Source organism: Alligator mississippiensis, chromosome 11 (assembly GCF_030867095.1).
Source record: "Alligator mississippiensis isolate rAllMis1 chromosome 11, rAllMis1, whole genome shotgun sequence".
NCBI lineage: Eukaryota > Metazoa > Chordata > Crocodylia > Alligatoridae > Alligator > Alligator mississippiensis.
The window spans coordinates 60,798,243-60,823,434 of NC_081834.1; the positions used below are offsets into that span (position 1 = coordinate 60,798,243).

Sequence of the window (25,192 nt, forward strand, 5' to 3'; positions counted from 1 at the left end):
ATTTGGGGCCCAGACCTTGGCTCCTGCCCTCGGTGAGTCCCGTGCTGAGCACCCTGCAGGCCTCTGTCTCTACACATTGCAGCTCTAGAGTGGCCTGCCAGAATACTGGGAGGCACTGGGGATACTGGGAGACACACACCCTCCCCTTCCCCCACAGGATGCCCACCCAGGTGCCTGTCCGCACCCCCAGGGCTGGGCCAGGCAGGAGCAGGTCTGGGCCTTGCCTCGCTCCTGGCCACATGCATCCCTGCTGCAGACCCAGGCTGTGCCCTGCCCTGTGCTGCCTCCACCTGCCATCCCAGGTCCCGGAGGCACCTCCCACAGGGGCCAAACCCAGGACTGGGGCAGGGCTGTGCTTGTGGGCCACAGGCTGCAGGGCCCAAGGCAGGGCCCTGGCACTGGGGAACAGGACCATGTTTCAGGGGTCACAGCTCTCCTGGCTCTGGGACAGCCGCAGACCCAGCTCAGTCCCTGGCACCAGCATTGCCACGGGGTCCATTGTCAGGGCCAAGGGGCTGGGGGGCACTGGGCCAGTTACCACCATGGCCAGCAGTGCACAGTGGGACAGCTGCATCCTGGGGGGAGAAGGGCTGTCACAGAGGACCTGGGCACCTGGACAACCCCGATGCCCAGAGAACCCAGTTGTCTCAATACCCTCCCAGGATCTCCCATTAGCTCCAGTGCTCTCCCAGTGCCTACCATTATCATCCAGTGGGTCACAGTACCTGCCTAGGGACCCGCGTTACCCCCATGCCTCCCAGTATCCCCCAGTGATTCTCAAATGAGAAACAGAGCAAGAGCAGACACAACCCTTGATCCCCTCTTTGAGGAGGGGGTGACACTGAGTGGGGCCCTGCTGACACAGGCACGTGTCTGGGTCCCTTTGGCCATGGTGCATCACAGGGAAAAGGATGTGGAGCTGTTTCTTTCTCCCCCTCAATCCCTGGGGCAGCAACTGGCTGCGGATCAGGATCCTCCTGACTCTGCCCATCAGAAGTTCCCACGGGCCAGCAGTGATGGGCACCAGCACAGACTGTGATGGAGGCACACAGGCAGTATCTGGCCCAGTACAGTGGAGATGTTGGGGTGAAAAGGGACTTTGACATCAGTTTGATCTGGATCAGTGCTTCCCATCCAGGTGTGGTGAGCTCCTTAGCTCTGGTAGATGTGCAAACACCTATACGCGATTCACAAAAGCAACACAAAGCTTTGCAATAAGAATCCATTTCTGATCCATTGTGGCCTTTCTGAGTTCTTTGCACCAGAAGAACTGCTATATTATTTTTCAGTAGCAAAGCAAGTGAAAAGGAAGAGCAGGCATTTTCTGAGGGTGCCTTGAGTCTAATGAGTGGGGATCTTGACTCTAAAAATATTGGAGAACTATTGTTGTGTAGTGAGAGAGGCAGCTAGCTCTGTTAGCGTGAAGTCCAAAGGAAGCAGGATAGAGATGCACCTTATAGACTCAGGAGGCCACAATTCCTGGCCCATGGGCCAGATCTTGCCTGCAGAGCCAAGTCATGCATCCCCACAGGTCCAGTGATTCGGTGATGGCGGTTATTTTGGAGATGTTGGGAGCTGTAGACAGTAGCAGAGTGCAGTAGGAGAGTGGGACATGTGCCCTGGGCACCAAACCCAGGGGCAGGAGGTGAAAAAATACTAGTGGCTACACTGCCAGGAGCACCGCTAGGGATGCTGATCTCCCCTCCCTGCAGCTCCCCACCCCCAGGCACCCTGTACCCCGGGCACTCAGGCACAACATGACATGTGCTGGGCCTGGGACACTAGTGCCGTCCGACCCACATGAGGCCCATGGTGTGTGGCTCTGGACTCGCACACTAGAAAGCTTGAGCACCACCAGACTTACTGAATCCCAGATGCATCAGCTTTCAGGAGCAAGTGCTCACTCATCAGAGGGTAAGAAATGATGTGCAGACAGCCGGTGTACAATGCAAAGGTATTTATTTTAAATATAAAAGGGAATAGTGGGAGGGGAGAGAAGAGGAGGGGAGAGGATGGGGTCAGGGGGGAAGGGAAACAGTGCTGAGAGAGGCAAGCAAATTAACAAAATAAAACCCCCAAAGTGATTGTAGTGATGTTAGTGAAGGATGAGAGTTTGGAGACAGTCCCTCCCAGGGGGGTGCTATGCGTGTGGGCATGTATGGCACCTGCCCCCAGTGGCTGGGGAGAGCACGGCTCCATCGGCGGCTGCTGCACCCCAGTGGTGGTTAGTGGGGAGCTCTCAAAGATGCTGTTGGCACTGTTGGCGGCAGGGGCGGGGGTGGTGGGGGTGAGTGCTGACCTGGGGTCAGTGAAGACCCACAGGCATCGCCAGCAGCATCAGTGGCGGCCAGGGCTGATCATGGACTGCCTGCAGAAACTGCGAACAGTGTCGGTGGCACCTTTTTGCAGGGAGTGCACTGCAATGCTCAGGGGGTGCACGTGCACCTGTGTGCAGCCCCTAAGCATCGCCCCTGCATTTGGGGATTGGGAGATGACACCTGGGCCTGGGCAGCACCAGGGTCCAGGCTGGAGCAGCTCCTGTGTTGGAGACCCCAGCCCTGACCCGCCAGCCTGCCCCCCACCCTGGGGACGCCGAGGGGCTGGCAGTCGGGGCGCGGGGAGGGGACAGTCTGTGCCCCCCGCGGGTCATGGCAGGGACAGGGATTCCCTCAGGGCTGGGCTGGGACCGGGCACAGGGTCAGGGGAGCCACGTTGGTGCCCCCAGCATTGAGACCAGGACTGAAGAAAGGGCGCAGGGTCCCGGAGAAGGTGTCAGTGAAAGTGAAGAGATGGGACCTGTTGGTCACATTGTAAAATGAGACCTCTCCTCCCCCATAGTCCAGGGAAACCCCCACCCACCTGGGGTGCATGCGCACGGGGAGGGGGGTCCAGGGGGAGGTGCAGGGCTTGTGTCCTCCATCTTCCAGCCACACGACCCAGTATCCACGGCCAGGTGACAGCGTGATCCCCCCCTTCCTGCGCACAGACTCCCTGCACACGCCCACGTACCACTGTCTTGTCTCCCACCTCCACCTCCCAGTAGCGCCTCCCGCCCGTGAACCCCTCCGAGCCCAGGACACAGGGACAATGATCAAATCTCTCCGGGGTGTCGGGCACATGCTGTCGGGTGTCTCTGTGTTGTACACATTTCCGATCCTCAGACAGGACGAGGTTGGGATGAGCCGTGTCCGGGTCCAGAGTCACGTCCACTGGAGAGAGAGTCACGGGTCAAGGTCGGGGCAGGCGGGTCCCCAAAATCACAGAGAATTCACCGCATCCCAGGAATCGTGGGTCAGTCCCTGCTGGGAAATCACCATCGCCCCAAGGGGAAATGGAGAGAACAGGAAATGGCCCCAGGGCAGAGAGGGATGTTCCCACCAGACCTCTTCATCCCTGGGGCAGAGTGGGGGCTAGAGGGCCGGGTGCTGCACCCACAGGGGGGAGGAGAGAGGGGCGGGTGCCATGGGGTGGGCACCAGGTGGGGGAAGGGCATGAGATTATGTCATACCGCCAGGTCCCTGTCCTGCCCCTCCCCCACCCCAGGCTTGGCTGCTTGGCCCCACTAGCACAGCTCGGGGGTGATGGGGCAAGAGGGGCAGCGCCTTCCCCATGAGCTGGTGCCACAGGCGCTGTTGGGAAGGGGGTGAGGAGGGGCAAGGAGGTAGACTGGAGGGACAGGGGGGACGGGCTGGGAGACAGCAGGGAGCAGAGGGGCCCAGCAGAGCAGCCTGCCCGGAGGAAGGGGTGGCAGGGGGAGCAGAGGGCAGGGCCCAGGGGTCTCTGTGCTCTGGGCCTGGGTCACTTGGTTTGCGGCTGACAGCTGGTTGGTGCCTGCCCCTGCCCATCCCAGGCTGGGCTGCTCTGCCCCAGCGGGGACCCCCATGTCCCCAGCCCTGTGGGCACAGGACTGCAGCCAGGGCACCCCACAGCCAGCGCCTCCCCAGAGCCCAGCCCACGCAGGGCCATGCATGGGGCTGGGTGCACGGGGTGGGGAGGGAAGGGGAAGGGCAGTGGGGAAGCACTGACAAGGGGACTAAGCACCGCAGAACAGGGCCCATTGCTCATGACTCTGGGGCCATTGAGTGAGGAGAGGCATTTCCCCTCCCTCTGGGCTCAGCTGCACCAGGCACAAGTCCCAGCTCACCCCTGTTGTGCATCTGCTCTAGGGGTCCGCGCTGCAAATACTGCACTGGGCCAAGGACACCCTGTGCAGACCAGCCCTGGGGCACTGCTGGGTCTGGGGCCTTCTGTCCCCGGAGTACTGGATAACCCCATGCCCGTGGGGCCCAGCTGCTGTAGGCCAGCCTCCATTGTGCCAGATGCTGCACACAGAGATGGCAGTTTTGAAACACATCTGAGTTACACTTGCTCTGGGGAAACACTTGGAAACACTTAGGAGCACAAACCCCAAAGGCTTCTGATAGGACATGGATAGGCCAAGGAAACAACAGGGGACCCCCAGCACTTATGGAAGGGCAGGATGGGGAGGGTGAGCAGCTTGGGAGTGGGGATCTGTTCAGAGTACTTCAAAAAAATATCCCCTGTGCTCTGTTCCCCAAATCTGCTGTGACATTTGCATTGGAAATGTCGCAGCAGGAGGAAATTGGCCCCTGCTCTCACCCAAAACCAGGCAAAAAAACAAAGACGGCTCCAGCTGAACCTCTCTTCCCAGAGCGTCTTGCCTGTCCCCAAATGCACAGCCCCCTGCATGCATGGGCAGACCCCCCAACACACACACGCATATACAATTCTTGCAGGGACTGGCCCACAACCCCAGGGAACGTGTGTGCTCTCCATCCCCTGCTCACTCAACAACCTGCCAGAGCCAGGACCAGAGCAGGGCTGAGGGATCCACGCAGAGCTCGGGCTCGAGCTCTCACTCCCCGATCTGGGCACAGAGTGGCCCAGCGCAGTCCCTCCCCACAGTCACTCTGGCTCCGGGATCATCTGACCCACAAGGGACAGTGACAGCTCTGCATGGCTGGGCGTGTGCATCCGTGTAAGGAGGGAGGCATGCTGTTTTCCTGAAGAGTCTCTTCCACCCATGACAGCCCCAGGGGTCACCCACACAACAGAGTTGACCTGGGCTATCAAAGCCATTTAAGATCTATGGGACTGACCCTCCCAGATCCAGGCACGTGTGTACCAGACCCAAGTGAAAGTGGATAATTGGCTTCAGCTCTGTGCGGGTCAGGCCTGCACTGACTGCTGGTTTGCACCACCCTGGGCACAGAACAGCTGCAGGGACCCAGGCATCTGGGTCGGCATCTCTTGCTGCCTGGAGGGGCTGGTGCTTGCACTGGTGTGTCTGTGCTCTCTGGGCAACCCCAGGCTTGGCTGAAGCCTCCTTTCTGCCCTCCCTGCTGCCTCAGGGAAGGAGCAATGAAGCCCCTTCCTGGAGGGAGGAACCTGGAGTAACAGAAGTCACCGTCCAAAGCCCAGGAAACACACACGGCCTGAGCAAGAGCTGCCCGCGGGAGAAGGAGAGGGGTTTCCCTGGGCACTAAAGGCAAAAGGAGCACCTGGGCACAGACTGGCGGCGGCTGGGAGATGACGTGGGTGTCAGGGAAAGAGAGCGAAGGACACCAGGAGGAAGCAGCAGGGAGGGAGAGACATACTGGCTGCGTGGCTGGGAGAAGAAGCCCTCAGCCAGCAACCCCTCAGCCGGACAGCCCACTGCCGCCCTCCCTGCCGCACAGGCTGGCTCCTGCCCTGTCGCTGTTGCAGCACTGGGATGTGGGTGCTCAGGCTGTGCTGGGAGCCATGGTTGGGAACAGCACCTTGCAGCCAGGAGCCCCCTGAGACCAGTCCACTGAGCAGCCTGCAGAGCAGGGCCCATGGGGGTCGGGGGGCTCTGCTGCCCCTCCCAGGCAGCCAGGAAGGAGGGGAGCAGGGCTGAGCTGATGCTCCTGCCAGTCAGGGCCCCTGACTGCAGCATCTCCTCCTTCCCCAGCCTGCAGCCAAGCCCCGGGGCCAGAGCTGCCTAGCACCTGCAGACCGTGGCTCCATCCTCTCAGCTCTATAGCCCCCAAAGCAACACGACCCTCCTACCGGGCTTCTCTCTCCTGACCCCAGCACCACAGATCAGTCATTTTCTATCTTATCATCCAGGCCAGATTCCCTTCCCCCACCCTCCATGCTCTGCTCTTGCCCCTTCCTCACCCCTCACCCTGCAGCTCTCCAAGCCCCACTGACTTCCACACTCCCTTTGTGTCCATCTCCCCTGTTGCCTGGGCACTAAAGGCCCAGATGGGGTGCAGCTCCTCTCTCCCTTGGCGGAGATCTCACACTTCTGGTGGATGAGGTTTGGAGCCTTGTTCCTCACCCCAGTGACCCTAAAAATAAGCAGCTGTCCTGGCCCTCTGCCCACTACCTGCCACTGCACCAGACAGAGAAGGAGGAGTGGTGAGACCCATGGATGGTGTGGCGGGCCAGTGGGGGTGTTCCTGTGCTGAGCCACCTGCATCACTGCACCCGACCAGCTACCAAGCTCCAGGTGTGTCCCCGGGGTGCCTACGCCTGGCCATCCCCTTTCCGCAGCACACCCACAAGCCTGGGGAAATGCTGCCACCACCCGGACTCAGGTCTCTGTCTGGGCCCTGTGCCACCCGGGATACACAGGCTCTGTAGTCCTTGGGGATCTGGGGTGCTTCTATAGGCCTGAAGCACTCCCCTGTCACCTCCTGGGCAGGGGGGAAGTAAAAAGCCGAGCCCACCTTAGCAGGTCCCTTCCATCTCAACCATGTACCGTAAAGCTTGCTATAGCGGATAGCTTTACTGGGTGGGGAGGGGAGGCTCAGGGAGGGGGACAAGCCAGCGAAGTATCCGAAGAGCACATCTGAGCAAACAGAAGCAGCCTGGTAGCCTTGTGACACGCTCCAAGAACACCGTTCCTGGGTACGTTTCTGGTAAGCTACTCGCACATGGATCTGGAGTCTGAAAGAGCTGCACAACCCGTGTGCCTGCTCCATGTTCCCAAAATATGTCCCCTTCCCCTTCCTCATGTGGCCCCTTTTATACACCTGTTGTGACCTCATCACTAAAATCCCACCACCAGCAGCCCCGTTGGCTGTGGGCCGATGTTTCCAAATGACATCAGCCCTTGCCAGGTGAGATGGCCAGTCACATGGCCTGCAGTGGCAGGGACACTTGAGACAAAGAGAGCAGGTCCTCCTGGGTCAGGCATGTCTGCAGCCCAGGTCCCAGCTCAGTGATAAATGAAACATGGGGGGGGTGGGAGGGAGCGCTGCCTGGTCACAGCAGAGGGGGACTGGAGGGGCGATTCCTCCACTCGGTGACAGCAGGGAGCAGCTCGACCCCTCATTAGCAGGAGGCTGAAGAGCCCCGTCCAGGGCAGCCCCACTGAAATTGGTTGGCCCCAGCATTCCCCCAGAGCAACTTCTCTGGGGAACGTCCTGTCTCCTGTGCACACAGGCAGGGACATTGTGACTCCGCCTGGTAGTGCTTGCGAGGGGTGTCAGGGCAGAGCAGAAAGCAAAGGTCCCTGGGGAGACAAGACCAGGAGTCTCTGATGAAGCATTGGCTCCACTTACCTGCATATTGTCGGGCTCCGGCAAATTCTGAAATAACCAGAAACCAGAGGTCACAGAGGTCACACAACCAGGCACAAACCCCACAGGACACATGTCAGTGGAAAAGACACTGCAAAAACCAAAACCACAACTTACCCAGCTCTGCCAAGGGTCTCAGGAAGGAAAGGGGAGGAGAGCAAATAAAGTCACGAGTCAGTTAGTACCATGGTTGCCAACTCTCTGTAACTCTACTGGTGTCCCATAAAATATACAGTAAAAACCACGGGCCCATAACATTTGTGAAAAATTTGTGTCCTCCATAAATAATCGATCCACAGGGAGCTTGATAGACAGGCAGAGCACAGCACTGTCCCCGGTGTCTGAGCGGGACCTGAGCGCCCTGCAGGGAGCTCTTGTCAGGGCTTTGGGGCTCGCAGGAACCTGCCTAGACCTCTCCTCTCCCCCAGCCACGTGCTGCTGCTGGGTCCAATGGCTTGCCCCCTGTGTCTCTCAGATGCCCACCTCAGAGGTACGAGGAGCAGGGTGGCGTGGCTGGCAAGAAGCTGTAGGACAGAAGCAGGGGCCAGAGTGGGTGGAGGTCTGTGCCAGAATGGGGGTAGCAGCGTTGGTGAGGTACACTAGGACGTGGACTAGGGCGGGGTGTCATGCCATGTGGGGCATGGTTAGGGGTGTCAGAGTGTGGGGGTGATTAGGGGCCCCCTGGGGTGGGGGCATCATATCGTAATACCACTGCTGCCATCAAGCAGGATTGGCAATCCAAGAAATTTTTTTCCATTTAAAATCTTCCAACTTCATACTGAAAACCAAAGCTTTCTGCTACACTTGGTGTTGATCCCCTACACATGAATCCCACTCTTGTCACTCCCTCCCAAGGCCTGGCAGAAGGGCTGAATTTACATTATGTGAAACACAGATCAGTAAAAACATATGTCTTTAAAGAAAGGGTGTCATATCAGTAAAAGCTTTGTAGATGGTCAGTAAAAAAAAAAATAAAAAGGTTTGAGGTGGAAAGACTGGTCAATAGCCATGATCTTTACTGACAAATCTGCCCCCATGCTGAACACACCCCACATCAGCTTCAGTGGACATGCTGACTGAGTTCAGACTGCAGGATCGGGACCACAACCCTTTGCCTTGGATACTGCTTTGTAGCCCCTGATCCTGAGATCTCCCCATCCCCTCTGGGAAGTGAGAGGAGCTGCCCCAGGGACATCACTCAGGTGCAAGGAAACATTGGGAAGAAAGCCCTGAGCCATCCCCAACTCAGCCCTTTGGGCAGAGACAGGGCAGACTGACTAGAGCGGGCCCTGCCCACACACCCAAGCAGTCCTCAGCAACAAGGGGTGCTCAGCTGGTGCGAACAGCACCCCCCGCACCAGCACTATGCCAACTGCCCCCATCCTGATGTGGGGGTGTGGGACAGTGTGTGGGACTGGACCCTTTCATACAGAAGTGTCCTTGTCACAAGACCTCCCTGGAGATGGAGAGGGACGCGTGGCTGGGTACCAGGGTTTTGCCAGTGAAGTCAGGGGGTCAGGGGGGCAGTAAAAGGCACTTACCTTTCATTGCTTCATACTTTGCTGCAACGTGAAAGAGAACGAGAATTAACCTGGAGTCCCACAAATTCCCTGGCCCGGGCCCAGGTGCAGCAGCCTCTCCCCACCCGTGGTCATGGACAGACACTGCAGATCTGTGCTCCAGGCATCAAGCCGAGTCCAGCCCAGGGCCATGCGCTGTGTGGGCAGGACCCGGCTCTGCTGTCCCGGCTGCCTTGGGCACATCCTCTTCACCAGGCTCTGCACAGACACCCGGGCACCGGGCTCAGCTGCCTGGCTCCAGGACGCCCCACCCCTTATAGCACCTCTCCAGCAAGGTGACTTGTCCTCACTGGGCTGCCGGGCACTCCCCTTCCACCCTCCCTGCCTGCCCTTCCACCACCTCCGCCAGGGCGCCTGCCTCCTCTTCCTCCCTCTCTTGTCTTCTGGGGGTTTCTGCAGAGCTCTGCCCTCAGTTGCCCTTCTCCCCTCACACTAATCATCACTTCACATCATCTTCATCTGGCATTGCGTGCTGACAGCTCTCAAATCCACCTCCTGGCCCGGGGGTGCATCCTACCCCCTCTCCCCTGCCACCAGCCCCAGCCTGGCTGGGCTCACTAGCCTGTGCTCTAGGCTGTTTCCTGCTCACTGCAGGTGGAGGGAGGCTGAAGAAAACTCCTCCTTTCCCCTCCCAGCCCTCCTCTCTCACTGCACACAGCAGCACACTCAGCCTCACAATCTCAGGGTGTCTCAGACTCCTCTCCTTTTGCTTTGCAACCCTCCACCCCAGCCCCTCTCACTCCTGTTCCCAAATCCTGCTCCTCCATGGCCTCATGATCCAGCCTCCCCTAAATCCTGACAGCCCAATTTCTCACCACCCTCCTCTCAAGCTACACCTAATCCAGCCCCTCTAATCTGTGCCCCCCATATGCATCCTGCCCCTTAGCCCCTGGCTCCTGGAGAGACAAGCCCTGCCCCTGGGGCTCCCACGCAGCACTGCACAGGGGTGGGACAGAGCAGCAGGCTGGGGGTGCTGGAGGATGAGGTTTCTTGGGGAGCTCCTCAGCACACATCACACACAGCTTCTCCAAAGAGAGCCCTGAAGGCCTGCTGGGACACCAGCTGCAAAACAGGAGACCTCCCCCTTCCCTCCATAGGGAAATCCATGAAGAAAAGTTACCTTTGTCTGCACGGCGCCTCTCTGAAACAAACAGCAGGAGAGACGTGTTACACAGATGGAGACTGGACACAGTGATGAAGAGCACCAAGCAATGGCCTTTCCACTGTACCTATACACACAGGGGCTGTCCCTCACTGTCCCCCTTGGCCACAGCACACCTGGGTCCCCAAACCCACTGCACTCAGCATTGGTGAGGCTGCAGCTGGAGTACTGCATCCAATTCTGGGCTCCACAATTCAAGAAGTATGTTGAGACACTTGAGAGAGTCCAGAGGAGAGCCGTGCACATGATCAGAGAGCAGGAGAATAGGCTTTATGAAGAGAGGCTGAGAGCCAGGGGACTCTTCAGCCTGGAAAAGCACAGGCTCAGGGGGGGCGTGGGGGCAGCTTATAAGTACATGAGGGGTTTGCATCAGGATGTGGGGGAACATCTGTTCACCAGAGCGCCCCAAAGAAAAACAAGGACCAATGGTCATAAACTCCTCCAAGACTGTTTTCGGCTGGATATAAGAAAAAAAAGTCTTTACTGTCTGTGCCACCAAGACCTGGAATAGACTCCCTCCAGAAGTGGTGCAGGCACCTACTTTGTACTCATTCAAGAAATGTTTGGATGCTTATCTTGCTGGGATCCTTTGAACCCAGCTGACCTCTTGCTCCGGGGCAGGGGGGTGGACTTGATGATCTTTGAGGTCCCTTCCAGTCCAAAAGTGTATGAAATCTCTGAAACCCTTTGCCCCTCCAGATGGGGTGAAAGGAGTTGTCAGCAACTTATGGGGGAAACACACTGCAAGGGGGGTGTAATCAGCCCCCTCCCAGAGTTGCACACCAAGGAAAGCTCAGGGGAAACTGAAAAGAAGCTGCTGCAGGCTGGAAATGCAGATACAGTCCCTGAACATCCTGATCTCTGCCCTGCTGTGATTCCCTAAGGAGGGGGAACCTTTAAAGCATATTTAATACTAAGTTCCCTTGGTTCAGAACTGCAGCCCCAGTCCTACATTGATCCGGGCTGTGGGACTAGTACCTGGGGTCCGGGCAGGGCAGAGTTAAGGCTGGTCGTGTGCTCCAGGGTAGAGTCCTGCCCCTCGCCCCACTGCAGGCCACAGAAGGGCCAGAGCCCAGGGGATCCCATGTGAGGAGGGATCCTGCTATGTACTGGCCAGGTCTCCCTGTCTCCTGCAATGGCATGGACCAGGGAGTGTAAAGGCTGCTCAGGGCAATGGGCTCAGGGACCCCTTCTGCAATAGTCACCGTGCTGGTAAAGACACTGGCTTGTTCCCGTGAGAGCTGGTCTGTGTCCCCAGGAGCAGCCCTTCAGTGCACTGCTGGGGTCTGCAATGGAAATGCGGATGGCCCTTAGCTGGGGACAAACCAGGCTGACACTTGGCCTGCTACAGTCAGGCAGGCACTTTGGGCTCTGTCTCCTGAGGGTCCCTGCATAGACCTGAGCTAGCTTAACTGAGCCACGGGGACCACTGAGGAAAGCACATTTCTTCTGTGTTTGGACAAGAGTTCAGCACACGTTCCCCTGGGACGGGCAGGGGCAGCCGTGGCCCTGGGGCGAGCGAGGGGCTCCCTGTGCTGTGAGGGAAGCCGTGGCCTCCCTTCAGCTCAGGACAGAGCTCTTGGTTGCTTCAGCTGCAACCTAATTCCTGTCATCCTTTTGGGACTGTGGAGTCATTTAGTACTAAACCAAGTGCTGCCAGTACTGTGCAGTCCCAGAGATGCACGGTTACTTTTTTTTGACAAGCTCTGGCAATGTAGTTCATCACTATGGTGATATAGTGTTGGCATCATGGTTTGTGCCCACTGATGCTATGTCGTACTGACAAGCTACGTCCCCCTAGCTCATTGCTTCAGTGACGTAGTGTCTCGTGTACACGCGCGTACTGTCACACGCACGTAAGGGGATGGGCCGACACAGACAGGTTTGCATCAGCTTCCCTGCGCACCACGTCCCTGCTGCCTCGGACTGACCTGCTCCAGGGCATGGTGCAAACTGCCCCACTCTTTCCTATCCCCTCCAGGACCTGCTCTAAAGGTCTCTTCCAAAGGAGCCATCCCCCTGCCCGGTCCCCTCTGACTCCTGCCCTTATGGCAGGGCTAGTTGAAGGTGATGCTATACTGGAGAGAGACTGGCCCAGGGGGGCTGGTTCCCTGCTCATACTGAAGGGGGGAGTTATCTCCCAAGTCAGCTTGGCCAAGACTGTGGGCTGGTTGGTTCCAGTTACTGGGATCATCGGGCATCTTTTACCCAATAAATTCTTGCCCCTGCAGGTGCCCAAGGTGTTGGTTGGGCCGTTGTCTCTCCTGCTCTGGGCCAGACTGTATGCTCTCTATCTTGGTGGTTTTTTCCCACTATGGGAACCTCTCCCCGGGGTCAGAAGTGTTTGTGTGATGCAGGGGAGCAGGGCCTGGATGGCTTTTGTTGTGCACCCTTCTGGCTAAACATCAGTTGTGTGACTGCCTGTGGCCACAAGGCACTGCAGTCAGGGGCCCACGTGGGCCCTTCCACTCTTGTGTCCCTTTGTCCTCATCCCTTTCCTGCTCTTTTCTGTGTCCATCCACTGAGCTGACCTCGAGGCTTCTGGAATGGGACTGAGGAAGATGAAGTGGGTCAGCAACGGGAGGCATGGACCTGGGCTGGATACCAGGTGGGTCCATCCTAGGCCAACCCCTGGCCTTGCAGCTAGTCCCTGCCCCTAATTGTGAGGACAATGGAGAGTAGCTGCCCCTGGGACCAGGGTAGAAGAGACATGTCCATGAGGGGATGGGGCAGAGGGGCCTTTGTCCAGCACATGCTCATGTCAGCCTGGGCGTAGTGAAGGAGGTGCGGATGGACCTGGGGGCCTGCCCTGGGATACAGTCCAGCAGGACACGGAGGCATCGTCATGCCTGACAGTCACTGCTCAGCACAGCTGGAGCGAGAGCAGCTGGGCCCAAGCACCAGTCCTGTGTGAGAATGGCCTTGCATGTCCCGAGTGCGATTTCTGTGTTTCCACAATTGGAGACACCGGGTCAGGTCACAGCCATTGGCAACCCTAAGACCCTGCTCTCACCCACAGGCTCCCTGGAGACCAGGGAGCAAACCAGCAGGAAGCCCCCACAGTGCACGAGACACACTAGCACACCAGCATGCGGTGCAGCTCGTTCTTGTGGGGCGATCTCAGGCTGAACAGCCCTAGCTTTGAGGAGAGAATTGAATTTGGGAGAAACACTTTTTTTTTTTTAAATGAAAAGTGTTCATGTCCCAAATCAAATCAGTCAAATCAATTCCAAATCCATGAGTCATCCAAGAACCACATGAAACCTTGCTACCAGCAAGCATCTCCACCCCTGCCTGGGGTGTCAGATACTTCCAAATCCTTTGACAGGCATCCTCCGTGCAGGCCCACACCAAGAGGATTGGGGTTTGGATGTCCCTGAGTTTTGCTTGCCCTCAGCTGTATGGCCACAGAAGAAAGTGAGGGAGGAGTCTCCCATTTCCATAAAGTCCTTGTATAGCTGAGATCTTCCCACTGGAAGACAAAGTGGGAGACTAACTATGCATTACATCCGTCAGGGTACTGCCTCCTGCCAAGAAAGTGGTTTTCTCCTGCAACTAGGAAAACCACTTCCATGGTAATGGTGTTTCCCTGCAACAGGAAAAACACATTAATAGGCTCCCAGCACAGAAATCCTCCCTCCTCATCCATGTTTCCAGCTGAGCAGCACAGATCTGGTGGGACAGCTCGCTGCAGTGTCATAGTTTTATAGTTGGTAGTGTCCGAAGGAACCTCAATAAATCATCGAGTCCAACCCCCTGACCCGTGTAGGAAAGAGCTAGGTGTTTGTCCAGTCTCCTCTTAAAGACCCCCAAGGTAGGGGAGAGCACCACCTCCCTCGGGAGCCCGTTCCAGATTCTGGCTACCCTAACCGTGAAGAACTTCTTCCAGATGTCCAACCTAAACCTGCTCTGTGTATTTGTGGCTGTTGTTCCAGGTTAGTCCAAGGGGTGTCGTGGCAAACAGAGCATCTCCTATTTCTTGCTGCCCCCTCCCCACCGATGAATTTGTAAATGGCCACAAGATCACCTCTCAGCCTTCCCTTGCATAGGCTGAAGAGATCCAGGTCCCTCAATCTCTCCTTTAAGACCTTACCTTCAGGCGCCTAACCATATGAGTGGCTCTGCTCTGGACCCTCTCAAGGTTATCCACGTCCCTCTTGAAGAGCGGCGCCCAGAACTGGACGCAGTACTCCAGCTGCAGCCTGACCAGTGCCAGATAGAGGGGGAGCATCACCTCCCTGGACCTGCTCATCATGCGCCTGCTAATACGTGATAAAGTGTGGTTAGCTTTACCGATCACTTCATCACATCGACGGCTCATATTCATCTTGGAGTCAGCTATGACTCCGAGATCCCTTTCTGCCACTGTGCTGCCGAGAAGGTCATCCCTCAGCCTGCAGGTGTGTTGGTGATGCCTTCTCCCCAGGTGCAGCACTTTGCACTTGCAGTGTTCGGTCTGGGCTCTTCACCGAGCTCCAGGGCTGTGAATCCACGTGGCCCCTTTCCTGGCTCAGATGTGGGGTCTGGCCTGCTCAGAGACTTCTCCCACAGCTTCAGTCCATCCCGGTGCTTGGAGCTCCTCTCAGAGCAGTGGATGGAGCCCCCGTCCATCCTGTCCTGTCCCATCTCCGAGGAGCTCACCTCTCCACACAGTCACCCCCCTTTCTTACGTTACCTGTCACACGGTGCTGCCGCCAGAGGCAGAAACTGCCCAGGAGAACGACAAGGGGCAGAATCACGGCCAGAGCCACCGCCCATGGGAAATAGGGACCTGCAGGAGAAAGTGGCATTCACGTGACAGCCCTGTGTGAGCAAATGCACAGGGCTGGGGGCAGCAGTAGCTTTCCCTGGGATCCTCCTCATGGATTTCAGGCCAACAGGCCTCCCCCATGCTTGATGCTTAGCACACTGGGAGCCCAAGCTAAAGACCAGCTAATGCACCCGCTGTCCTGCCCCTGCCTGGAGGCAGCAGAGTGGTCACTGCAGGAATAAACCAGACCCAGCAGCACAACCCCTGCATGCAGAAGCCTCTGCCAGCTGGAGGCAAGAGAGATAGTGACCTCCCCTTCCTCAGGGCATCATGGGACCCTCATGGGAAGTGGCTCCTCATCCAGCAGGTCAGCAAAGACAAACAATGTCCCTTCAGTCCAGGGTTACAATACATCTGGGTTTTCCCAGACACGTCCTCTTTTGGGGTCCTCCCATCTCTGTCTGGGTCTTTTGTTTTTAATATCACCAAATGGCTGGGATTTGGGATTTTGCTCTGCTCAGCACCGACGTTTCCCCCCCGCCAGCACTGGGCTGCAGCAGGGCAGGGGAGGCACCGGCTTCTCCGGCAGGGGAGGGAGCTGGGGAGGGGAGCGGGGAGCTGCGTGCCCTCCAGGAGACACTTGCAGGGCTGCGGGGAGCAGGGGGCTGCAGGTCGGGAGTGACGGGCACCGGGGCGGGGAGGCAGGGGACGGTGGGTCAGGAGCTCAGGGCACAGGCAGTGCCAGAGGACTGTGGGCTGGGAGTGATAGGCAGCTGCAGGGCTGAGGTGGCTGTGGCTTGGGAGCGAGGGGCAGGGCCAGGGCACAGTCATATCTCTGCCCCCCCGCAATCATATTATACCCCCTCCTTCCTGTCAGGTGCCCTCTTTTTTGAAACTGGAAATATGCTAGTCCTGCTTCAGTCAGAGGCTGAAAGCTGCGATCTGTGCCGGTGTGAGGTTGTCCTGAATCTCAGTGTGACCCCTCATGCCAGGCGGCGCAGGCTGACCCCAGGGGCGCAGTCAGGACTGAGGTGCTCGAGTGCCATCAATGCAGCCCACAGACACTGTCCCCTGCAGCGCTGCAGGCACAGAGCGAATGCTGGCCGGGGAGCCAGGCCCCCTTGTCTGTCCCAGCAGCTTGTCCCCAGGGCTCTGCCGACCATGTCCAGCCGTGGCCCTCGGGGGACTCCTGCTCCTGCTCGCTCACCCCAGCAGCTACCAATGGACCATGAGCAAATCTTTCCTCACTGTTCTCCCAAGGCCTTTGAACCTCTTATATCTCCTGGCTGCAGTAGACTTGGACTCAGTCAGACCTTGCACCAAAGGCGTCCCAGGAGAGTGTGTGCAGGTACCAGGAGCAGGCTGGGAGTGAGCCATAGTGTGGGCAGTGCAGGTCCAGGTGCAGGGTTATGGGGACGAATCCCAAGGAGCAGTGAGGTCTCTCAGGGGATGTCTGCATGGTGCAGCACGGCCCCATGCTGGGATTGCTGTGCAGACTCTGTACGTGCAGCCCCAGACCCAGGAACATCCTGGCCCCCTCACACTGTGCCATGCCTGGGGGGCACTGCTCTATGTAGGGGGCAGGGGGCAACTCTGGGAGTCCTGCCCTGGGGTGAAACTTTCACAACACAGGCTGATGGGAAGCCCCAAACTGCAGCCCCTCCCCTGTCACCCTATTAGCCTGGTCCTGCCTCTGGGCTTGCATCTCCTCTCTCCTTCCAGGGCCCTGTGCCTCGACAGAGTGAGGCACTCAGAGCTCAGGAGCCAAGACTTATGGGGTTCACCGTGAGTGACCATTATGTTAATGTGGACCCAGGGAAATGCACCCTGAGTCTCCTTGTGCACTCAGCCTGAGACACCTCCGAGGGTTTCAGAGTGGTGTCATGTTGAGCACCTGCCTTTGAATACCAGGCCCCGTCAGGTGACTCAGGTGGGGCACTCAAAGCTGAGGCACCCCCAGTCTTAACTGGTTTCCTAAGGCACCCCCAGTCCTAAGTGGTTTCTGCCCTGGGTCCTCTGCGCACCAGGGCTGCTTTGACAGCTCCATGTGCTGCGCATGAATAAACTCCAGAGTAATGTGCCCCACAGTTTATTTGTGAGCATTAATTGCACATGTAGCACCACCCGGTGACTTTTTCAGCTAGAGAAAGCTACTGGCTAACTGGAAGGACTTCCCTTCGTTATACACATAGTCTGTGACACCATTGTCAATCTGAGCAACACGCTGCACCATGGCATCTGCTCTAAGGCAAAGGTGTGGTGTGGTCTGGACAGGGTGGGAGCCCTGGGGATATACACCCAGCTGTTGTACCACAACTCCTGCACCTGCCGTCTCAGTCCCAGCGGGGTCCCTCAGCCCTTCACCTCCTCCCAGAGCAGAGAAACCCAACCCATGCTCAGCCTGGCACCCCAGCCCCTCCTGGAGAAGCTCCAGTGCAATTTTGCCCTGCTGCACACAGCTCGGTACAAGCAGTCCTCAGCGCCCTGGGTGGGAGCAGCGTATGGGAGACGGTCATTTGCTGTACTGATCTACAGTCACTGTGCTTGCTTGCTTCCCTCCTCAGACCTGCTGAAGATGCTCTCAGGGAGCAGGCACCAACTCTCACTAGCGTAACTGGGGCCTGATTCTGCCTATTCCTCCACCCCTTCTCCCTCTCTCTCTCAGCCCCTCTCCATCCCCTGCCTCTGCTCTCTATGCCACCTCTGCCAGCATGGCAGGCACCAAAACTGCAGGCACCGGAGGCTGAGAGAAGACTCTGGGTGCTGACAAGTGAGTAAGTGTCACCTCCCCCTGAGCCCAACAGCCCCATTCAGGACACTGCGGGCGGGAGCAAACAGCAGAGGCACTGACCTGTCACCTGCAGCTCCAACAGAGCGTCACCTGAGGAGTCATTGGACCGGACGAAGCAGGTGTACAGCCCATGGTCAGAGCGTCGGACGCTGCGTATTCTCAGAGAGACGCTCCCATCGCTGAGGTCGTCCTTCACAAGTTGAGTCCTGCCCCGATATGCAGGCATCTGCTGCCCATCCTGATCCTGTCCGCCTCGGTACAAGTGCACGTAGGAAGAGAACCCAGGCCGGAGCCACCGCACCTCCATGCTTTCAGCGCTCATGGGGGGCAACAGGTGGCAGGGGAGGACAGCATCCTCTCCCATGGTGACAACAACTGGCTGGCCTGGTCCAATCACTCTGAACTGGGCTGGGGAGCAGAGCAAGACACCAGAGAAAGGAAGAGTCAAGAACAGCATGGGTGCAGCTGCAACAGGGCAGCAGAGTGTGAGCGTGGACAAGGGCAAACCTGCATCCCCGCAGCCTGGCTCCAACGGGCACAGTGCAGCATGGGAGCTCACAGCAGGGCCTGTCCCTGCTCCCATTATCATTGGGTCCGTTTTCCGGTGCAGACACAGCCCCATAATGAGAGACGGGCACTGTAGGGGAGGGCAGCTGCCTGAGGCCCTATGCACTGAGGGGCAGCACCTCTTGCTGCCCCCAGGCACAGGGGAGGGAACCAGGGAGGTAGGGGCAGGGGGTGGGGCAGGGCTGGGGTTTCAGGCCACACCTTGTTCCAGGGGTCAGCAAGCCAAGCCTGGCACACAAGGCCATTTTGCTCAGCACACCACTGCCAGCCCAAGCTCTAAGCAGCTGCTGCCACCCACGCAGCCCGGGCTGCTCCCAGCAAGAAGGTGGGAGGCTGCAAGCCCTGCTGCAAGCAGGCTGGGCTGCACTGGCTGGCTGCAGCCAGGAGGCTGCAAACAGCTGCTCTGGGCTCCAGCACGTCGGCACTCTGGCACCTGCCAAAGTAGACATTGTGGGGTTTTTGGCACTCAGGCCAAAACACATTGCCTACCCCTGCCTTAGTCCATGAGGCTGCAAGGGGTGTCTGAGTCCCAGGCAGGCTGCAGTTACATTTCAGAGGAGACAGACTGGTCAGAGCGGTGGAGCAAAGACTGAACATGTTCACCAGCTACTGAGAGCCAGGCCAGTGTGACAGACCACAGCCCAGGGGCAGTAAGTGCCAAGGGGCAAGGTCTCTACAGAGCAGTGGATGCAGGGCAGGAAGGGACAGGAAGGAGCAGGGGTTGGGCTGGTGCAGGGAGGGAGGGTGAAGCGGACATGGCAAGTCAGCAGCTGGGAGATGCAGGCCTGCGGGGGGCGGGGGGGTCCAGAGGGGGAGGGTCAGTGTCTGGCCTGGGCTGGGCCTGGATCCCGTGGGGGCAGAGGTGGAAGCGGGTGTCAGGGTCACATCTTGGCTGTGTCACAGGGCAGCAGAGCTCAGTCAGAGAACAGCCGTAAATGCCACGAGGACGAGAGGCACCTACCTGCCATCGGATGGTGAATCTGGAGTGCAGCAAGGAGAGCGATGCAGCTGGGCAGGAAGGGGCTCCCTTTGGGGCCAGTGGGGAATGAGAAAACCTCTCTCTGCATAGTGATGTGGCCTGGGCAGCAAGGGAACACACAAATCCAACATACGTGTGCACAAGGCTGTGCCCACTGACCATGGCACCAGGACAGCTGGCAGGATGTGGGGTGCAGAGGGAAGGGGCTCTCCAGGAAGGCAGCCTCACACAGCGGTGTGGTTTACCCAGCAGCAGGACCTGGCACCTGTGCACACGAGCGCCTGCCCCACGGAGCTGCCCTGGTGCTGCAGCAGTGATGGGGGCTGGAGAGGTGCCTGCCCGGGACAGACCTGCAGGGACAGGGCTGGGGTGTCACCAGGCAGCTGGACCCCCATCTCTGTGCACCCTGAGGTGTGACTGACCCGGGCTGGCCAAGGGGTGAACGTGGCCAGGGAGCAGCCCTAAGAGCCCTGGCTCCTCCCCGTGCCTGCTGCGGAGGGGGTGGCAGCAGGAGCAGCTTCTGCTCCCCAGGGAGGGGCTCTGCCCTACCCCAGGGATGGCAATGACCCTGCGGGCACCACAGGAAGAACCGGTCTCCCGGGCACTGCCAGCTGGTCTCGGGGTGGGAAAAGTAACAGGGAAGTGCCAGCCAGGCCCCTTTTCCGCCTTTCCCTCCACACACATACTTGTCCCTTAGCAAAGATATTCAAGTTCCCTCAAAGACACAGCCCTCCAGGCTGCCAGAAAACACCAACCTCGGAGCCAGCAACTCCGCTCCCCAGAGCACTGACACCACGGGCCCCGTGCTCCAGGGACTGCTAAAACATCATCCTCAATGGCCTTTGTCCTGTCCAGCTGCCAGGGCCTCTGCTCCCAGCAATACCCTGAACTCCCTGCACTGTCCCAGTCGGTCCCCGGTGCAAAGGCCCCGTGTCCCTCCTGCACCCACACACTGACACCCTGAGGAGTTGCAGAGCAGAGCGGGGCTGCACCGCGCCAGGAATACGTCCTTTCTCTGTAAGGGTCACACGAAGTGCTGAGCTGAGAGAGCTGGTCTGGGCCTCTGCCCAGGGTGCTGTGGGCCCTCTTCCCTACAGACACAGAGATGGCTTGCATGAAAGCAAGGGACCCAAGGCAGCCAAAGCAGATCACAGCCTGTGCCTTAGTCCCCTGTGTCTGCTGCCAGGAGCTGGACAGGGGACTGAGCAACGGCCTGGAGGCAGTTCCCCCATGCAGAGCCTGCACGCACTGTACGCACTGCACGCACTGCACACATCTGCACGCACTGTCACAGCTGGCTGCCCAGCATCTGCTGCGGGGTGGAGAGGAGGATTTGAATCTCCAGTCTGAGGGAGCTGCAGCCCAGTGTCCCCGTCCCTGCTCCCAGCACACAGCTGTCCCCACCGGGCCCAGCCCCAGCCCTGCGCCCCCATGGTTTTGGAGGAGGACGCACCAGCTGCCCGGTGGAAAGAGCGAGCTGGCAGCTGAGTGCTGGGCTCTGAGGCGCAGTCTCACAGAGGTGCCCACAACTGGGCTGAGCCAGGAGGTCCTGCATCTCCCTCTGCCCCTCAACCACATCCAGTACTCGTGGCCCCCATTCCCATTACTCTGTCCCTGTGCGTTGCAGGGCCAGGATGTGGAGCGGTTTCTCTCTCCTGTAGTCTCAGAGGCAGCAGCTGGCTGTGCATCAGCCCCTCCTGCCCCTGCCCATCAGTAGCCCCCACAGACCCCGCAGGGACAAGCTCCGGCACAGGCTGTGATGGGGGCACAGGCAGTGTCCCAGGGAGTGAGCCCTGGCCCTGGAGGGGCTGCGACAGGGGCTCTGCCCGGGGGGATTTGCCAGAGGGAGGAGAGGAGTCTCCCTCCAGGCTGGTGCTTTCCTCGAATGAGGTGCCAGGATATGGGCTCAGCTTGCCAGCTCAGTCCTGGGCCTCAGGGCTGACATGGCCAAGTGCCCAGCCCTGCCCAGGGCCCAGTGGGCACCGAGTGTGCTGGGAAAAGGGGCGGTGAGGGGAGAAGCCAGCAGAGATGCGGTGACCCTGTCTCATCACAGGCTCAAAGCCCACGTGTGGGGCACTGCGGTGGTGGGAGAAGTGGCTGCAGGAAGCACAGCTCTCCAGGGAAGGGGCCTGGGGTCACCGATACGGGGTCAGGGTCACTCACCTGCGTGTCCTCAGACTCTTCTAGTCCTGCAATCAAGAGCAGAGAGGTGAGGATTCACACAGCAGAGACACCACAGCAGGACCCAGCGCAGACACGGACAAGCCCTGCTGTCCCCAATGGCCAAACCCCTGGGGCTGTCTGGAGCTGGGGCAAGGGGGGGTCGGGCTGCAGCGTTTGCACTCAGGTCCCTGCAGCAGCCGGGGGAGAATTGAACCCCCACGACTCAGGGAGCCCCAGAGGGAAGGTGTCCTCAGCAGCACCAATCCTGCCCCACTGGCCTGGCCCAGAGGAGGGGTCATGGTCCTTTCTGGATGGGGAAATGTTGGCATCGCATTGCAGCCTACCAGGGGAGTCGGTGTCACCGTGGAGTCATCACTTCTCTGTGCCCTGGCGTCTGGCGCCTCAGTTCTCAGCCTTCCTTCCCGGCAGCCCAGACTTGCCCCTCTGCGTGTCTGGGTGCTTGTGTGTCCGACCGTTGTTATCTCACAACTACACACACGCCTGGGGCAGCTCCAGCCCGGCCCACCCACGGGCCTCGTCCCCACAGCACCCAGCTCGGCACGGTCCCACCGCAGATTAGGGCTGACGAAGCACCAGCTCCCCCTCGGCGTTTTCTGACCTGTGCCCCCGACACTCATCCCCTGCTGGGCTTCACTCACTGGGACAGGGATTTTACACCACCCTGAATCTCCCTGTGATCCCACCTCTCGCATCCAAGATGGACAGCAGATGCTTCAGCAATTCCCCCACCGCTGGGTCCAAGGACTGGCATTTACAGAAGTAGATGGTACCACGGTCACTTCACTGATGTAGCAGACCTGTGTGTGGTCTCTGTGGACTGAGATATGGGGCCACGGGCCCTCCTGGCCGTGCGGAGGGCATTTCCTGGACATTTGGAGCATTGCTATGGAAAACAAAGGAAGGAGAGGAGTCTCGGCTGTGAGATAACGAGGTAGGAGCTGTGGGGCAACAGGGCCCTCAGGAGTCCAGGTCGCAGCGGACATTATCTGGTGGTTTCTGCTGGAGTCAGGAATGTATTTCCTCCAGCGCTGCCCAGCGCCTGCCTCCACCCCGCCGTCCGTACCAGGTTTGGGAACGGATGCCGTATCGTGCTGAACACGTCAGTCGGGCGTTCTCTGCCGTGTCACGGTAAGGAAGAGGATACAAGACTGGACATCTCCAGCACACAAGGATGGACATTGGCTCTGACTACTGCTAATATTCCCCATAGAAAAGGAAGGATCCGCCTTCTGCCAGTCCTTGTTTCCACAGCAAATGTGCTTCTGTTTTCTAGCTTTCACATGCTTTTTCAAATAAAAAGGATCTTTTCATTTTCTCCCACAAAACCAGGACGCTCCTCACTGGGGAGGTAATTCAGGAGATTCCCTGTTTCAAGCTACAGTAATTTAGGGTCCTGAATTACTGAACAGGCCCCACCTCTACACAAATACTCATATCGTTCTCTCTGAATTGTTCCCACAGGCGGTTTCTCATTTCCTGCCTCCGTCCCATAAAAGTCTGGGATTTAGGTACTCTGGTAGCGCCCAACCCTGCGGTGCTGGGTCCATCTTCCATGTGACGGAGTCCATCTCTAGGGAGGCAGAAGGAAGACTTGAAACACACGGGGTCAATCGTATCTCCCGTGTGACGGTGTCAGCTCTGCATTTTGCTGGGGCTGCGGGGTGGGCTGGGAGTGGCGAACGCCCCTGCCATGGTGCCAGCCGGCGTGTTCATCAGCACCGCTCTCTCCTCAGTCTGGATTAGGGGCCACGGGCAGAGCCTCTAAAGATCCCGGCATCACCTGCAGGCGCAGAGCTTGCCGCTGCGTAACAAATACACTACAGCGGTGCGTGTTGTCTGGTCCCCGCTGAGACGTGCTCCTAGACCTGCCGGCCAAACACGGCCACTTACTAACGAGACTGAGAAGCTGCCCAGCACTGACGCGAGGGGCTCAGAGCCGGTCTGGATGAGGCTGAGGGATGTGAGAGCCCAGCTCCCACGGCAGAGCTGGGGCCGAGATGAGCCTGGCAGAGCACGGGGGCATATTTGCTGCTGGGGGTGGGTGTATTTTAGGGGTGAGGCCAGGGGTGCATCCAGAGAAGTGTGTCTAGTTTGAGAGTGGTGTGTGGGTGTGGGGCCGGGGGGGTGTTTGCTGGGAGATCTCTGTCTGGAGCCAGGTCTTCGGGGCACTTGTGAGCTGGAATGATTGACAAACCCTCAGGGTAAACCTGCTGCAGGCTCTGGGCATTTCCCCTCTCCAAGGGCTGAAGGGAGCTGAATGGACCCTGACCGCTGCTGCCCCCTCCCCGAACCTGCCTCCTCCGTCCCCCTTCTGCCCCGGCACGGCCACCTGCCCCCAGCTCCCTGCAGCAACAGCGTGTGTGTGTGCGTGCATGCGTGTGCGTGCGTGCGTGTGTGTGTGTGTGCGTGCATGTGTGTGTGTGTGTGTGTGTGTGTGCATGCATGCATGTGCGTGTGTGAGAGTGAGTGAGCAAGTGATAAAGCTGGCTGTGAATTGAATATTGTTCTAAAATCTCAAAGGATCCCCCCTGCCTCCCACAGACCTGTCCTCCCCTCCGCCCCACCCCATGCTTTCCTCAGTCTCGTCCCTGCTCTTGCTCCCAAACTGCCCCCAGTGGTGGACAAGCAAGTGGACAAGAGCGCCGGCCAGTGTGAGCACAGCACAACTACACACTGCCTCGTGGAGGTGCAGGCACAGCCCGGTGGGCAGTGGTAACTCGGCAATAGGGGCACTGCCCCGAACTGTAGCAGTGGGAATACATCCCCTCTTTGTCAGCGTGACTGAAGCAGGAGTCACCAGCAGCCGTAGCCCTGGGGGTGGGAACCGCAGGCCTGGGGGCAGTGCGGGGTCGCCCGCGCGAGTGCGAATGCAGTGGCAGGTACACTGGCTCCGGGGTGACAAGGGGAACAGCCCATGCGGAGGTGTGACTGCAGCAAGGACACAGACTCCCACGGGGGCAAATGTCAACAGCACTTTTGTGAGTGTGGCTAAAGCAGGGACCGGCATTGCCCCAACTCTCACACCTGAAAGAGCCCGTTTGTTAACACGAATACACCGCAGAGTGACATGACCCCAGAGCCGAAGGTGAAGCCAGCTGCTTTCTCATTGTAAATGCAGCAGCAGCAAGCACTGCCCATAGCAGTGAACACCGGGGCACCCGTTTGCCAGGATAAAGCACTCCGGGTCAGGGTGAATGTGCCTCCAGTGGCATTTCTGTTACCACAGGACTGGGGCAGTCCCCTTTCTCAGGATGAATGAACAAAGAAGACACTGCCCTTAATGCTACCACTGAGACCAGCCACTGTGTTGTATTAGAAATGCAGTAGGGCTACATCTTCCGTACCGGCGAGAGTGGACGTAAGGAAAAAAGAGCAGCAGTTTCCACCCACACTGGGTCCAAGCAAGGGGCCGGCCAGCCCAGCCCCCCGCCCCCAAGACTGCTGAGCAGCGCTGCTCCAGGGGAAGAGCACAAGAAGCAGGGAGTGCTTGCAGAGATCCTCTGCCGCTCGTGCTCCCCCGGCCGCAGGCTGTCACAGGCAGTCACATAACTACACACTGGGGGAGCAGGGCACCAGAATGGCCCCCACCCGCGCTGCAATGAGGGGCA

At 58.7% G+C, this 25,192-nt stretch overlaps 1 protein-coding gene and 1 pseudogene across 1 annotated transcript; both read right to left on the bottom strand.

The window, feature by feature from the left end:
* Positions 1-1,942: 1,942 nt before the first annotated feature.
* On the bottom strand, positions 1,943-3,228 carry LOC132243730 (E3 ubiquitin-protein ligase TRIM39-like; annotated as a pseudogene).
* Positions 3,229-7,039: 3,811 nt separating this feature from the next.
* LOC132243731 (myelin-oligodendrocyte glycoprotein-like) lies at positions 7,040-19,982 on the bottom strand. Its single transcript, XM_059714124.1, has 6 exons — positions 19,383-19,982; positions 17,915-18,262; positions 14,989-15,084; positions 9,113-9,133; positions 7,554-7,580; positions 7,040-7,131 (listed from the first exon to the last, which is right to left on the bottom strand). The coding sequence occupies exons 1-6, from the start codon at positions 19,486-19,488 to the stop codon at positions 7,040-7,042; spliced, it is 690 nt and encodes a 229-aa protein (XP_059570107.1). The 5' UTR covers positions 19,489-19,982.
* Between the last annotated feature and the right edge of the window lie 5,210 nt (positions 19,983-25,192).